The 17,211-nt window shown below is 39.9% G+C and overlaps 1 protein-coding gene across 3 annotated transcripts in view; it reads right to left on the bottom strand.

Annotated features, from left to right (window-relative positions):
* The window catches only part of adkb (adenosine kinase b), a 131,004-nt gene continuing 113,793 nt past the window's right edge, over positions 1-17,211 (bottom strand). For 2 of the 3 annotated variants that reach the window (XM_083904024.1, XM_083904026.1), the window contains exons 8-11: positions 16,940-16,975; positions 12,572-12,686; positions 1,287-1,373; positions 1-972 (exon numbers count right to left, since the gene is read on the bottom strand). In XM_083904024.1, the coding sequence (XP_083760150.1) occupies positions 848-972; positions 1,287-1,373; positions 12,572-12,686; positions 16,940-16,975 (363 nt within the window). In that variant the 3' untranslated portion in view covers positions 1-847. The remainder of the gene's footprint in view (positions 973-1,286; positions 1,374-12,571; positions 12,687-16,939; positions 16,976-17,211) is intronic. The other variant, XM_083904025.1, reaches the window with a different exon arrangement.

Raw genomic sequence — 17,211 nt, 5'->3', positions numbered from 1 at the left:
ATCTCAGTGTGATGAGTTCTGATTACTTTATTTGTGAAATAACAAAAAAAAGAAGAAATGTTTTCAGTCGACTTGTACAAATTGAAAGGCCGACCATTATGGCACCACATTTCTGCAGCGCTACAGCAGAATATTAAAAGGTACACTCCACTGAAAATGTGCAATATTTTATTACAGTATCAGAGTAACGCTCGCCACGTGCAGGTTTGAAAGAAGGCTCTATAAAGTTTGTAGCATGCTGCTTTGTGAAGGAGGGCACATTACTCTCTCTGCATAGCTATAACACTTTAACATGTAAGTGTAATTATAAGCAATTTACTGTTAAAGATTTATGAACACATTTTGAGTTTAAGGGTTAAAGAAGTTTATATGCGTGTTTAAATTAATAGATTATAGCTCCTGAACAAGGGAGCGAGGAACATACTTTTTAGGGTAACTTTTCAAACCTGCTGAATAATGCACTTCACTACAGCAGATCCAATCTTCAGTGTGACTTGAACTATCAGTGCTTTGCAAGAACATAACTAAATCCAGGCAAAATTCAGAGCAACAAGGAGAAACAGTGAGTTAATAAACAGAGAAGTGGATTATTCTGTGGGAGTGGTCTGAAAAATGTAACATTTTCAGTGGAATGCTCCTTTAAATATGAACATTTTGTGTCACCATTTGTTTGAATTGTATTTAAACATGTGAGCTGCTTGATGGAGCTTACTAAAACATCCAAAGCACAGCCTATAGTCCCGTGTTGTCAGTCACTGTGAATAGAAAAAAAAAAATTACATAAAATCCACAGGAAGCATACATATCCAAAACATCTTATGGAAAAGACAAGTGAAGCTTGGCTACATCAGTGAAAGTCCGGCTTCTCTGGGAAAGTGCACCCAACCCGTTTGATGATGACGTTGGCGGAGTAGTGTCCGGCCCGGATACACTCATCCAAAACCTGCTCTTGGACCAACGCGGAGAGGAATCCTGGGTGGACAGAAGAGCAGAGGCCAACATGTCACCATCCATCACTTCCATAAACAGTTTGAGGAGAAGTTAGTACGATTAAGAGCCAGGTACTAATGGCTCCTGGAAAAAGGGGACAATGCTGTTTCATCCTCAACAGGACCACGAATGATGACTTCTTTATGATCAGCTCATACAGAGGGGAAACAGCAGGCTGAACGTTAGGTTCATATCATCTGGAGGCATTACGATGGTACACGGCTGTCCTGTAGCAAAGGTTAATTGGGAGCGTACACAGAAGCCAAGCTGTGCCGAGAATCACTCTAAAGTCATACCTCCCACGAAGGAGTCCCCTGCTCCGTTAGTGTCCACAATAGCGCTCTGGTCGATGTCCACAACAGGGAACATGGTCACCTTCTCACCTGTAGTTAGGAAACAAGACGACAGTTCATTTTAATTCAGCACTACTTTGTGAATTTCTCCCCCAATTTTTGTCTTATGACTTTTTGACGTCACAGGTTATTATACACAGGAAGGTGTTTATAATAATCAGACATAATTGGTCTTTGATTTGATTTCAGCGCTTCAGGATAAAATGAATTTTTTAATATCATGTAAAGCAGAGTAATAGTTGTCTATGCAGGTAATGTTGAGTACGAGTTTTGTAGCTCTGCAAGGAAACAGTTGGAGACTTCACTTAGCATCACTGCAGCAAGCAAAGCTGAAAATTTGCACAGCTCTGTGAGTTATCTATGGATAATTCAACAGGATAAACTGTAATAACTTTGGTCATCCTGAAAACGTATTAGGGACGTGAATCTTTGGGTGGCTCGCGATTCGATTCCGATTCTTAGGGTCACGATTTGATTTGTGTGTTAATGCAAATTATGACACCAAAACAATACAGTTTGTACAAGATAATGTGATAATGTGATCACACAAAGGCAAACTTAAGAGAAACGTTAACATTTATTCATTCAAAACAAATTTTTATACATAAAAATAATGCATAAATAAAAGCTTAGGCTAGCTGCCTTTTTCTCCCAGAAGTTACAAAAATAAACTGTACACAAATAACACAAACTTTTTGCGTGTTTTTTCAAAAAAGAAACTTTGATTTTTGAAGTTTATGAATCGATTCAGAATCGTGGATGATTAGAATCGCGATTCTAATATGAATCGATGTTTTCCCCCCACCCCTGAAACCATCAGTATCAGTATCAGTATCATCAGTTTTAAAGTTTTAATTTGCCCAAATGTGCACACAGTAAAGATGGTGAACATAATAAACATCATAGCTACTTAGCATTTGCACATGTGTACTGTGTGTGTGAGTGAGTGAGTGTCATTTTAAACTGTTATAAGTTTGGGTCAAGTTTGTTCACACTGGCTGGGTCAGCCTAAGTATATACAGTATGTAGTACCATATCAATGTTTTGTTTTAATATGTGTGGCCTGTGCAGTATTTAAATGTGTTAGCATGCTGGAGTTAGCATGTAGCTCAAACCTGTGGGGTCCAAACAAGTTCCAGACCATTTAAAAAAAAAAAAAAAAAAAGTGTTAGGTTCTGTCTCATTGACTGGGTGTATTATTTGCTTATTGGTGGTCATTCACACTGCACATGTCTCCAATGAAGGAAAAGAAGCCGTAACCATCCACAACAACAGAAAATCAGGCACAGTTTATATTAAGTGCATCAGGTTCATGAAAAACAGAATTCTTCTTCGGTTTCGGATCTGGCAAATACAGCCCGAGTCAAAGTAGAGCCTTAGAGCGAGTACAGTTGTATAACTGAAGAGTTATGGCCTGTTTGCCAATCCCAAATTTTGTTTACAACAAAAGCATATTTTGTTCAACCACATGTGCATTCCATTGACGAGCATTCAAAACAGAGAAATACATCAAATTATAGCAAATGGAAAGCGAGTATGAGTGACTGATTGCTATTTTTGCTCGATAATTTACTGAAAATGATTTTCCCGATGGACAAATTGTTCAACAATTACGTCAACAGAAATGACTGAGGCTTGAACCTGAATTTACACTTCCATAAATGATTCAATGCAATGTCCTGCACTGGCTTTAAATAAACGTGCCACAAGTAACAGACGATCAAATACAAAAATGGAATAACATCTCAAAGGCTTTGGGTGAGTACTTAGATAAATTAAAAACAATGCCAGAGCAGTTACTGTGAATCATTCCAGTTCAAAACGGAATCCATTAAATGAGCGCCTCTTATTATCTCCAGCGGATTATACTGCTTCAATTATCAGTAGCATATGGACTTCAAAGAGACTTCCAGTTGTAAAGGAGAGGAAGGGGAAAAAAGAAACAAAAATCTACCAGATGACAAAGTCTCGAGGTGTAGAGTGACATTAAATCAGCAACTTATGTCAGAGCAATCTAAACCACACATGCAATCTTCAAACAACCCGAGGCTCTGGTGCCGACATGAACCTTCAAAAAGGTGCAGGAGACAAAAGACTGACATGCGGATAAAAGGAACATGGGGAGGCTGACAGACCTCTTAATGGCAAAAAAGGTTGGGACTTTAAGGAGAACGTGAAGGGGGGGGGGGGTAATACAAAAAAAAGTTGTCTAATGAGGCCTGCTAATATAAAAGTGGCTCACAGAATATCTGAGCTGCAGACACAGCACACCACCTTATCAATTTTTGAATACATTTCTGTCCTTGGCCTACAGGGCAAACCGTACACAACCTGCAGCTGAGCATATGTTCAACACCTGATGTCAGGGAAATTACTGTAATACACCAACTGTGAGAGAAACCGCATCAGCTCGTGGTGGAAAATGACATCCTGCAGAGTACAGGAATGTATTACAGGTCAGGTAACGACCACGGATCAGTTAATGTGTTAGATTATGTTTTGGCAATGACACATTTTCTCTTCAAACAAAAGAAGCAGACTGTCGCTGTGATAATAAATTATAATAAGACAAGAATCCTTTAGGATCGGCTAATTAGTAGCATAACGACATTGCTTAATTAATGCCACAGATGAAGCTTTGAGAAGCCTCCTCCCTCTTGAAATGATTAACCGCACACGAAAAAAAAACGTGCTAATAATGAATTCCACTTTGTCACTTATTCCACTGTTGAGAAGCTCACGCTGTCAAATGTGGTCGCGCTTACGTGCTGCACTTTGTGGCTACAAAAACCGGATGCTGTAAAGTGTGGAGCTGCTGGCTGCACTTGTTCAGCATGAATTCTTCTGCAGTTAATTAGACCAAAGCAACCAAACCGATCTAATGGGTTAATGTTTAAATATGTTTACAGTGGTAACAACAAACTGTTATGCTCTGCAGAGGGTAAGTAGCAGTTGCAGTTTTAAATCAGGTCACACGTCTCTTGCGTGAAGTAATACTACAAATGCATAACAAATGCAAAATCTAACTTTCCATTCTTTCTTTCAAGCAGAAATACAGATGTTCATGTGACACAGAATATAAACTGCTGTTTATATATAGACTGTATATAAAAATGAGGCCAATGAGGAAATGCCTAAAACCGGTTTTCTTCAAATGGCCATCAGAGGAAACTCCCATAAGTCTATAGTCTCTACATCGGTAAGTTTAGGTCTTCTTCAATACAGCATGACTTTGTCAATTATATTCTCATTTAGAGTTAAACAGACCATAAAAAAGACAGTGTGATTGACAGCTGATATCACACACACGGACATGCTGGTCCAACCTTTCTCACAGCTCCACCCTCTCATCCAAATATGGTCTGTACTGCTTATAGGTAACCAGAATGATGTTGAAAACTATATGCTTTAAAAGGTCCAAGAGTGTTAGAGAACAAATGTAGCCTTCAGTTAGCAGAGCATCAAAACTCAAAAGATGTTGTTTGCAGGTTTCTTAGTTATTGTGAAAACATGGTGGTCCAAAAAGTCACGGACATTCAATGTTGGTTTTCGGCCTTTCTGCTTCCGTGCAGATATTTCTCCAGATCCTCTGAATCTTTTGATGATATTATGGACTGTAAACCTAAATTCTTTGCAATTGTATGCAGAGAAACGTTGTTCTTAAAGGTGACATATTATAACCTATGTCTCCAAATTAACCTAGTTCCCTGGTGTCCTAATGAACATGTCTGTGACATGCTTTGGTCAAAATACCATAAGGACGAAGCACCACAGCAGTTCAATCACCCTGCCAAAACAGCCCTGTTCAGAACACTCTGTTTAGTAGTATCTCTTTAGGTCCACCTTAAAAAAAAAGTAATAGGAAACTTAAGGGACAGGAAATGACATCAGCCACAGAGGCTACTGGGAGCTAACAGCAGTTAGCATTTGGAAAAGTGATCATTTGTAGGCTCTAGCAGGCACATTGCTGTCATATATAACATGTATCCACTGGACAGATAAATCCTCTGAGGCTGTAACTTTGTGTAGGACTCTGTGCTGCAATGTGGAGCCGAGAATAGAACTTTTCGCGCACTTCCGGTTTTCGGATACTGTTGCCCTTTAAAAAAATTGATTTTGCATAACATGTCCCCTTTAAACTGTTGGACTAGTTTCTCATGCATCATCATCCCTTTATAGCTAATCATGACACACTTGTTTCCACATAACTTGCTCACCTGTGGAATGTTCCAAACAGGTTCACCTCCACTTTCCTAGTCCTTTGTTATCCATGTCCCAGAAGAAGAAAGTTCAGTTTGAACATTAAATTGTCTTTAAAGTTATATTCAATTGAATATAGGTCAAAAAAGATTTGCAAATCATAGTATTCTGGTTTTATTCATGTGTTACACAACTTCCAACTTCAGTGGAATTGGGGTTTGTACAATCAGGTGTACACTAATAAACTTCTCTGACAAATGAACACAATTTTAAACGACATTTTACAAAGCAGACCTTTCGAATGCTATTTCACAAACCAGTGGATGACTCTCACTGTGGTTTGCATTATCTTGTTGAGCAAAAAAACCTTTTTGTTTGTAAAATGTGTACATGTGCACATGCTGCATGAATTTGCATTCATTCATCCTCTTCACATTCCTGCCTGATCAGTTCACCGTGTGCTTCATGACACCAGTTATGACACATGCAGTTGCTTTTCTGTTGCTTCTTGAAACATGGCACACGAGAATATTCACATCCCTCTTGCTTTTATTATCACATTCAAAGTTTGTTCTCCGTTACTGGGATGGGGGGGGGGGGGGTTCACATAACCTCCGTGATGCAAATTATTAAATTTGACTGACATGTTAACTCCAAATACAGTCCAACAATTCTCCAGCCATCTGTAACAAAGATCTCACTGGTGAAAACCTGCCATGGAAATGGTAATAAAACAATAATAATAATAATATTCAATCCTGCCAAAACATTCAGACTCTGTTGTTACTGGCTCATAAAAAGATCTGAAAACATCACACTGCAGAACTCATTTCACATTTCATTGGTATTTATGACATTATTTTCATTCAACAAAACTCTGCCTTTTTGTATTTTTTTTTACGATTAGCATATTTGTTTGCTTGAATTTGGTTTGATTCGTGATGGATTTGTGGGATATGGCTCTGCTTTGACAGGTAACCTGCAACAAAGGAGGATAAAAATCAAAGAGAACAACTCAATGGAATTAAAATACTTCTTTGCAGTGCTATAATTGTGTGTGCTTTTGTTCCGTCGCTCTTCATAATTCCCTCATTAAAACTCTTGAACGGTGGTGATTAAACTTTAAAAATACTTTGAACAGGCTTCTCTTTGAAATGACTATCAATTAAGTCCTTTATTGATAATTATTCCTTCTTACAATGCCAATTCAAAGCACAGCACTGAGTGGGAAACTATACATGCAAATGAGATGACCTCGGTTTTATTGGAAAATGAGCATATGGAGAGTTGTTTTGACTCTGGAATTATTACACGCTTCACCTGGTGGCGTTCCAGCATTCAATAATGTCGCTTTGACAGAAAACAGGTGGATCAAATAGTTGGCGGTTCATTAGAGTTCACTTTGATCTGGTCTCACTTTAATATCGGCACACGCAAAACAATTAATACATCACATCAAAAAGCTGGAGTTGCCAAGTGACTCAATAACAGTATTTCTTTGCTGAAAGGCATGAGCTTAAGTACTCAACAGGAGTTCAAGTACAACATCTCTGTGTGAGGAACTTGCCTGAGAATACTTTTTCTGGAAAGCTTCCTGTTGCATTCCAGCCAAACCCTGAGCCTCGCAGAGGAAAACGTTACCGCTTTCTTGGCAAACGCAACAGGTTAGGAGTGAGCTGACATTCAATCTGTTTCCCTATCATAACCAGCATCTTTGTTCACAATTGAGTTAGAAAAAAAAGTACATATGCCTGTAATTACTGTAACCACAGGCAAAAAGATCATCGCCAACCAATATCCTCACAAAGAGACATGAAAGAAAACACTTCGGTGTGAGATGACAAGAGAAAAAAAAAGAAAGAGCCGGTCCTGTTAATTGGCTTCGTCTACTTTGGGTACATAGCATAAACATCCTGCTTTTTAAAAGAGACTATTAACATTTCATCAAGTAGAGCTTAAAATAAAATGAAATGTTTAATATGACACTGGTGAGAATTAGCTGTGTATTATTACAACAAAGAAAAATACTTTTGCTTCTTCCTCTACCTCAGTTTAATAACATGCACAGATCTGGCCCTTTCTTCTACTTTTTCACTGATTTAGTTTTGATTTCTGTTAAAACAAATGAACAATACAATCCAATATACAATCAGATTCCATAGACTCTTTCAAGACAGCCAAGAAGATTATATTTTGGCCACAATTGTCCAATTACCTTGTGAGTTATGCAACTCACGGTCGTACAAACCAAGAATGAATGTGAATGAAATTCTTTAAGGATGTAGGCTTAGGTCCAACTGAGAAATGACAGGGTTTTGGTGGTAATCTGGATGAGTATTGAGTAATTTTGAGTAAACATTGATAACCTAACAAGATTAGGCAGTGTACAGACACTAGTTGTGCTTTCTAGTTACCCCCCCCCCCAGGAGGAATTCTGAGTAATTTCTAAAACAGAGCCAGAGCCACAAGACAACCTGTAGCATCTGTCTCACTTTACTCGCTCTTTATTGCTGTTGTGCTTCCACTTTACCTCAGTTCGTCTTGATGTAAAACAAATCACGTCCTGTGCGGCGCATGGCGAACGTGCCGGGGGACACTTTTGCACTCTGATAAGAGTTTTATACATATTCTATATTTCTATACTCTACAAAATCTAACTTTTTATTTGAACCATTGTTGTTGTATATCCTTGTTCTTATTATCTATTCATAATGCTAAGTTGGCACTGGGTCTAAGAATGTTATAAAATACGTGACAATAACAATCTGGAGTCTTGAGATTCAAATAACGAAACTATGCTAATGGTAAAAACACAGAGGGTGATGGGCTTAATTAGCATTGTGTGAACTCATTTGTTTCTCCGGTTTGCTCTCACAGTCCAAAAACATGCAGATTTCGGGCAAATTGGACCACCCACTCACACTCATTTTAGAGTGTATAATATGTCACAGAGACTCAGGAATAATGTTCATATAACAAACTGAACTCACCAACAACAACACTACAGCCAAAATATTTTCATTCAAAAAAATATTTTGCAGACTGCAAATCATGTTTATGTTTTTAAATCATGTTTTGGCATGTGGCGCCACCTACCGCCGTCTACCAATCATTGCAGTCAGTAGAGTCTCAGCTGCCGAGAAACCACGGGTTGCCAGTTATGTCAGAAAACGAAACCTAAAAGACCTCTTTTTTTATTATTTGAATGTAGTAACCGTTTTTGGCCACATTCTTACATATGACACCTTTAATCCACTTGTTGAACAAACCTGCAGAGAAGCGACGTTTTTAGCATTTGAGTCGCAGTTTAACTACGTGTTGCACACAAAGAGAGCTGGTTATAGCTGCAGCCCCGCCCTTCCCCCTCCCACTTATCCTATCAGCTATACCTGCACTCTAGCATCAGGAGTCCACTATTCTTTGTGTTTTTCTTTCTCTCTGAACTTCAGACAGCGATATTTATATAAAATGAAGTACTCTGTAGGTCTGTTATCTCTGCAGGGACTCGCTGGATACACAATAGATGGTATCAGGATCGGGGGAAAAATAAGCTTATCAGGACATATTACTCTTTTAAAATGTAATATTACTATATTTATTACTTGCTATTAAGAGTGACATTGCTCACTATATTACTATACAACAATATAACTGTATTACTATGTAACTTTTGTAAATGCAATCCAAAAATGATTGACTGAACTGAATCAATCAAAAAAATCAGTTTTCGCGATGTGACCTGTTGCACATATACTGTAGGTCATCATGAGTCGCCATCTGAAGGACAAAATACAGATTGCGATTCAGTGATGCAGTAACATTACTTTGCTCCATAATTGTCATATTATTCATGTTCTTTAAATCGTGACCCTTACACTTCATTAAAGCAATAATATCACAGCAATATACGACTGAGTCAGCTCACGGCACCAATTTATGGCTCTGCGGTCGCCTAATGTGACACAGTGACCATTGTCACCAGACAAAAAGGTCATGAAGTCTGACCTCAGCATTAACCTCTCCTTTTTCTACCTCATTTTATTAATGTGTACGGATCAGAAAAGCACAAAATCTGCCTGCCTCGTCCCTTTGAGAGCCTTAAAACCTGCCGAGAAGCCGAGTCAGGCTTTATCAAGTCCTTATCAGCGATTAGAGCGGTAACCCCTGCTGAATGATCGTTCATTAGATCTCCTCACCGTTAAGGTTCAGGGCACAATGATCCTAATTACTGCTTTAATGGGTGTATAAGCAAAAGCTCAGCGTAGTTCAGTGGTGTCAGTGGCAGCTAAATAAAGGGCCATTTCCCCTTGCTCGCAGCTCTTAAAAGGCACATTTAAAGCACTGGTTTGATAAAAGGGCTTCAAATGAAGGGCAGGAGAGAAAAAAAACCCAAACAAATTGACATCTCTTTTTGTAGAATTATACCACAGGGGAAGGCATGCTCCCATCCTTAATCACTATAAAATGGTTTAACATGACATGCAGAGGCTGGCAAATGATCAAATCCTGACAGGAGGACAAATTGCAAACAAAATGAGAGATCAAGTTTATTAGAGCGCCGCCTCTGGGAAATGAAAATCTTTAATTCTCTTTTTACATTGACATTTATTTGGCTGGTGTGAACGGTGATGTTCGCACACACGCGCACACACTAATTCTGCTGCACTTACTACTGTAACAGCTCCACTGTAATGATAACACAGTCAATGACATTTATCATGTTTGCCTTTGTAGATGACATCTGAAACACACTGTCTTTCATCCCGCCCGCATTCATCATGTATTTTATATAAAGTTCACGGTGACGCGTGGCTCTGTCTTCGTGCAGAAGCAATGAGGGAAGCAGGTGGAAATTATCCATCATCTCCAGCACAATGCATGGACTCCTGCTCTTCTTTAACTACTGGGACTCATGTTTAAATATTTGTTTTCCAAATCCTTTCTAGGAATGACTCTTTCTTAATGAGAATTTAAATAAGCCTGTTCATGAACTAAATGGCACTTTATCTTTTACAGGCTTTTACTCGACTATAACTGTCATTTGACTTAATTCCATGGTTTAAATGAACATTTCCAAGAATGTGAGTCTTTGTTTTGTCTCGTCGTGAATGAAGAGCAGCTCGCACAAGAAGCTTATATGTGCATTACAACACCCAGGGCTATTGTTGCCTATTTTAAGCCTATGGCAGAGTCTTCTATTTTAGATTTCAGGTTCACGTATCCCATCTGTGCTGTTTAAACAGTGCGTCTGCTGATGCAATGCTGCTCAAACCTGCCTGTGCAATGTCCTTAAAAGTGGGACATTTAAACAGTGTTTTTTTATGTATTGTTATTACTACTTTTTTGTTTATATCAAATTATTATGTTACTCAGTTAGCACTCTTGCCTTTGCAACAAGAAGACTCGGGTTCAAGACCCAGTCGGAACAAGGGCCTTTCTGCATGGTGTTTAGGGTTTTTTTCTCAGTCCAAAGACATGCAGATTTGGGGATTAGGTAACACGGACGCTCTAAATTGACCGTGAGAATGGATGGTTGTTTGTCTCTCTCTATATATGGCCCTGTGATGGACTGGAAAACTGTCCAGTGACAATGAATGAATGAATGAATGCTATTTTACTCATCATTAAAGCATGGTTGTCCAATCCAAACCAGTCAAGACCCAACAAAACCCAATGGGACAGGAGTTGTTGGGACAAACATTTGTTGTAATCAGGTTGGGTCACTTTGACTGAGACAGCATGACTAAGTATAATTTTCTTCTCATATCTGTGAGTGTACTGATGCATTGCACATGTCTGTAAACAGCAACAAAGGTAACAATTGCTTGTCAAGTTCATGCTAACTGCATTGGTCGGGTCGGACAGAAAAATGCGCCCCGAGCTGTACTATAGTCGTCACCAACTCCAGAGAGAAATATGTGGCTATTTATCCACTGATCTTGTGTAATGACTTCACTATGAGGGTCTGTTTTTACGTTAAACCAAGTTATTTCATCCACAGTTAATATTGAATTCTCCCCAAAGTGGGAGTATTCAATATAAATATTGCTTCCTCCCACTTAGTCTCCTGAGAGACTCCTGGCCAGAATGCTATCACAGTTTGCAGGCAATAAAATATTTGCAATCGCAAACACAGAAATGACAGAATCAATAATTGATTGATTTACAATACCTTCATTGAGATCCTGCTCAAAGCTCCAGCTCATAAATACTGATTTCAGCTTCATGAGCCACTGGACACTTGTGCAGACTGTGTCCTATACTGTTAACAGTAACTGCTGTAACTGTGCTTCTGCAGTCCCTGGTGATGAGTGATATTTTGGAGTCTTTACCTGAGGCCATCTCTCCTTCGTGCACAACTAGTCTAAACTGCAAGGGCAACGAGGAGAGACACCCTGTGGCTCCAAACAAAGGCAAACACTGGCAGCAGTAATCGGAAACTGTCATCTCTCCACACACAGCTTAAACCTGCAACCCCAGCTCACTCACAATGAAGCTTCCTTTTAATGTCCCACAACCAAATATGCCGGGCATTGAAAAGAAATTGGACTGATGTAAAGACCAATGTTGTCAACCTCTCCCCCAAGGTCGCCCTGCCAGTATTTTGCAGGGGGAAAAAAAGAGGGGCACAGAACATAAGAGCTGAGGCATTAAAAATTGCTGAGGCCTGGCCTGGAGTGTATCCAAGACAAAGTTAGAAGTACTTCACAAATCAATGCCTGCTCTCTGCATCCCCCACACTTCTTTTATGCTCCGAAATGACAGAATGTACTGCAAGCATTCTTTTTTGTCTAAACATCTGGTGTCAATATTGGAGGTTAACATCAAAGAAATTACTGATAGCATTTGGCTCTCTTTAGTCAGCCGTCGAGCATCTACTCAGGGCTGTGCTCTGCAGTTGTCAGATAGGTTTCAGAAGAGATTTAAATTAAAAACAAAGATGTCCAAAAAGGGGAGCAAGTTGGGATTGGCTTCAAGTAAATGGAAATATGTGTGGATAAAAACACAAAGAGAAATAAATGACCTACCGACAGTTGCAACAGTGTCGTCCTTGCCCTGAGTGAAGACCACCACTCGCTGCCTCTTGGTGTTCTCTTTGGGGAGGTTTTGGGTCTTCTTTGCAATCTCTGCAATGTCATCTGTCTGTGAAAACACCAGAACTCTGGGTGAGTATGTTAACACGAATGAATGCATCATGAAGAGCCATGTGTGAGGAGTTTAATCAAGGATCGCTAGTGCGACTGAGCGGGGTCAGACCTTTCAAATCCTGGCAGACGGATCAAGTGATAATGAAACCAGATGGTCTATGAAACCGTTTTTGAGAGAAGATCAATGGAGGCACTCATTGCTTTAACACAGTTACAGGCGAACTGCAAAATATTAGAATGTCATATCCCTAAGTGAGATGAAAATAAGCGTGTGAAGATAGCCTGCTGTCAGATAAACCTACACAGAGGCGAGCTGAGGGGATATGCGGCGCATGTACTGCATCATTCTCTTCCTGAAACAGGCCATTTCTCCTCAGCATCTGCACAGAATGGATATTCTCGCCTGGAGACGACAGAACTCTCCGGAGTGCTTGCCTTTGATCATGAGAGGGATAAAAAACCCACACCTGTCAGGGATACTTTATTATTAACTCATCATGATGTACTATGAGCAGGTGGAATGTCTTTATCGCCATCTCGCAGTAGGGTGGACTCTGCTTTTTTGTAATACAGCACACCGAGGAGCAAGCATTAAGGGTCGTAGACGCCTCTAGCATCTGTATCAAAGCAACCACTCCAGCACCTTCAGGGTGAGCAAATACTGTGGTTATGGGAGTAATCAGAGACAAGCTCCAGCCCAGTACCACCAGCCACACTGGCTCACTCAAACCAATGAGCTTTTACACCTCTAAATGCTTCCCAAATGTCCTTTAATCAGCCCTGAGAGGTCCGGTGAGACCCTGGGCTGAGAAAAAAATGGGTGTAACACTCTAAGTAAGTGCTAATGGTGAGGTTAATACTGTGGCTGTTAGCAAGAGACGGTAAAAATATATATATAATGGCAATTTGTCACTGTGACTGGATGTAACCACAAGCATTGCTCCAGACACTGAATACAAAACCACACAAGGCTCCGGCACATTGTCACCCTTTGGTTTTATGTTCACTGACATAAAAAAGCCGCTCTGCTAAGGTTTAGGAGCTAAAAGGTTCTAAGGGCCAGAGGTAGTGGTGGTGGTGTCAGGGGGAGCATCATGGCTGTGGAAGAGGGTGGGCTCCACACACACACATACACACACACACATCTCCCTTTTACTAAGCAGAAACACTCACCTGATGACTTCCTATAGCAAAAAAAAAAACAACCAAACAATTAAACAATACAGAACAACAGCATACAGCGTGAGTGCAACACAAATGATTTGACAAATGATATGGTCAATTTGGTTTACTGCTGACAAATGGCAATATTTACGATTGTGAGGCAACTGATCAGACGTAAATCAACAAACCGTGAAATGTGAAAGCTTTACAAGGGTGTTAAATTGTGTTTCTGTGTTGAAGCCAGTGAGAAACTGATTGTCTCCACTGCAGGCTGCTTGAGAAATGTTGCCAGGGAAAGATTCAATTAGAGCTGTGATGCAGATAGTTCTTTGAGCATTTAAAGGAAACAGATCACAATCAGGCGAGTGTGTTCAGATCGGCTGATTGCTGTTTTTTTTTACTTTACTCATTTAACTGTTGAGTCACTGTCATTTTTGTTAGTCCTTCATTAAGTGTTGGCAATACGGAGTTAGTAAGTGCATCATGCAGTATTTCTGGAGTCAGATATAGACTAATGGTGTGCAAATACATCAATATCCAGCATTAATCCCCCTCATGGGCACAGGTTTTCATGCACAGCTAAGTGATCAAATACGCCATTCAATTGGACTCCTGTCCTTGTCCCTGAAAACAAGTGGCATTGGAAATCGACTAACTGAATTAAGTCTGTCCACCTCCACTCCACTAGGGGGCGAAAGACATGCCCAGAACGCCCAGGCCACCTTGAATTCGAAAAATGTAATTTAGTCAGTTGGACTAACAAGTTTTTCCGAAGTCATGTAAATGTAATAACTGACGGACAAATTGGATTTTTACTGAATTTTAATGAAATTCACTGGCCCGACAGAGACACACAATTATTTTGGTTTAGCTTTGACTTCTATTAAAATGATGATCAACATTCTGGCTGATTGATTATGGGTGATATCAGAAAGAGCTGCGGGATCCAGTGTAACGTACAGTAATTTATACAAATGAAATTTAACATGAATTTAATTTGATAAAACACTGTTAGCAAATTATCGCCTCGCTGGAAAGTGTCAGGAGCTTTCAGCCATGTGTCGTTTGGAGTTTACACTGTTGTCATGGAGATGTCATTTTTTACAAAAAGAAAAGAAAAACTAAAAATGTTTTTGGTGTGTTTTACACAACCTGATGACAGGTTGCTGGCTGTGACCATCATAATACACTCAATTTTATTCTGCTGATAAAACGCATCATGACTTGCTGTGAAAAGTGAGTGAATCTGTTCTCAAAACAATTCAGTTTTTAGTAATGACTTTTGGGGGTTCATGATTTATGGGGATATACAAGTGAATAGTGTGTGTGTGTGTGTATACTGTACCACCAGCTTTGTTCTTCTTATTTCTGTCAAATTCTGTGATCACTGGCATTTGGGTTGGAATGATGCGACTTAAAGCTGATCTTATACATTAGCAAACTGTCAATGAGTTTAACTATAACTATAATATGAATAAACCTTTTTCACAGCAGATATTTTACAACATGGTTTAAGAGAGATGGGGTCGTGCTATTGTTGAAGTGTAAGGTTTGGTCACACTAAACACTTGTAACCTGTAGAAGCCTTTTCTCATAAAAAATGTCTTATTTCAAAACCATATCAATGTTTCCTGTATTTTCTGGACATGTTCCAATGAAGTAATTGAGAAATAATGATGCTGTGTCAACAAATCTAATGCTGGCCGAAAGACTTGCCTGAGTACTGTATATAGTGGTATTTGGAAGATTTGTCAGTGTGCATTTGAAAAATGTGGGTCAGCTCATAGGATGCAAGCGAAATCAGAAAGTGGCGCGCGCGAGAGAGAGAGAGAGAGAGAGGAAGAGAGAAAAGGAGTGTGAAGAAAACCTCTTTGAACCGCAGCCATCCAGAAATGCAGAAAGTACAGTGCAGTACACTGATGTTATCTGAGAAATCACATTCATCCAATGCAATTTTACAGAGTGTTCTGGCAAATCAGGTTGACATGGAAAATGTCAAAGAATTGTAAGTAGTAGGAGAGTGTCTACACTGCCCTTTGTGTATTTTTTATGTGAGTCCCCCCCCCCCCCTTCCTCCCCATCCCTTCTTCACTCTTAAACCTGTCACTGCCATCAGGATTGCATTTTCTATTCCAGTCACGTTGATCACACCGTTAGTGATACTGGATGACAATTATTCACACAGAGCCAGAGCCATAGTCAAGACAGCTCTACCTTTGAAAGAGAGACAGCACTTAAAATACCTGAGCCCATTTTTTTGCACACACACACACACACACACACACACACACACACACACACACACACACACACACACACACACACACACACACACACACACACACACACACACACACACACACACACACACACACACACACACACACACACACACACACACACACACACACACACACACACACACACACACACACACACACACACACACACACACACCTGCTATTTGTGTTTTTCTGAATTCACATTTAAACAGCAGAGCGAGGAATATGCAAAACACAAGCAACGAAATAGACGGAGGAAACGTTCATTTTACTCTGAAGAGGCAGCCCCGCTTTAAAACACATAGCGTACATTCTATGGGGGTAACAAGCACTGTAATTTTCATTTCCACAATTTAAAACCACAGGTGGCTGCAGTCGGGGTTATTAAAAGACTACAGTGTGCTCCAGTGTGGTGTAATGTTATAGCAGTGAAGGGAAGAAATACAGTATCATCCCTGGGTGAAATGAAGATAATGAGGAGGCTTTTTAACCAGGCAACCTGATGAGCCCCGAGCCTGCAGAGAAAGGCTTGAAACCATGCCCAACTTCTCAGCTTCCCAAGAGGCTTTTCAAAATTCAATAAATAACATCTGTAGGCGATGTTGGGTGCAGACCTAGCAGAGTGCGTCATAACAGAGAGCTGGCTGAACAAAGAAACCATGACGACTGCCAGGTTTCCATAGCAACTGCTGCAAGGCCTGGAGAGTATAATAGCACATCAATCACTGTCCAAAAAGAACTTCATTATCAGCAAAAATAAACCTTTAGGATCTGTTTAGTGTGCAATTGCTGGTCAACTCACCTCAAAGCCCAGCTCTTTGGCAAATGTGGCCGCCTCCTAGAAAAGAGACAAACACATACACAAATGAGCAGTTAATTACAAGACAGAGCAGAATGTTACACTCAAGAGGTGGAGGTAAAGCCATCTTGCATACCCTCTGCTCCTCACGTGTGGCTGTGTCACTTGACAATAAGTAACCCAAGTTACTGCTGCACCGCCAACTCCTGATTTAATAGGCATGCAGCCCACCCATTTAATCTATCGCCCCACTTCATCTCATCTTACCACGGCAG

Source organism: Microchirus variegatus (genome assembly GCF_963457635.1).
Source record: "Microchirus variegatus genome assembly, chromosome: 17".
In the NCBI taxonomy this organism is placed as follows: domain Eukaryota; kingdom Metazoa; phylum Chordata; class Actinopteri; order Pleuronectiformes; family Soleidae; genus Microchirus; species Microchirus variegatus.
The sequence above is the reverse complement of the archived record's forward strand: the minus strand, read 5'-3'. Positions and strand labels throughout refer to the sequence as shown.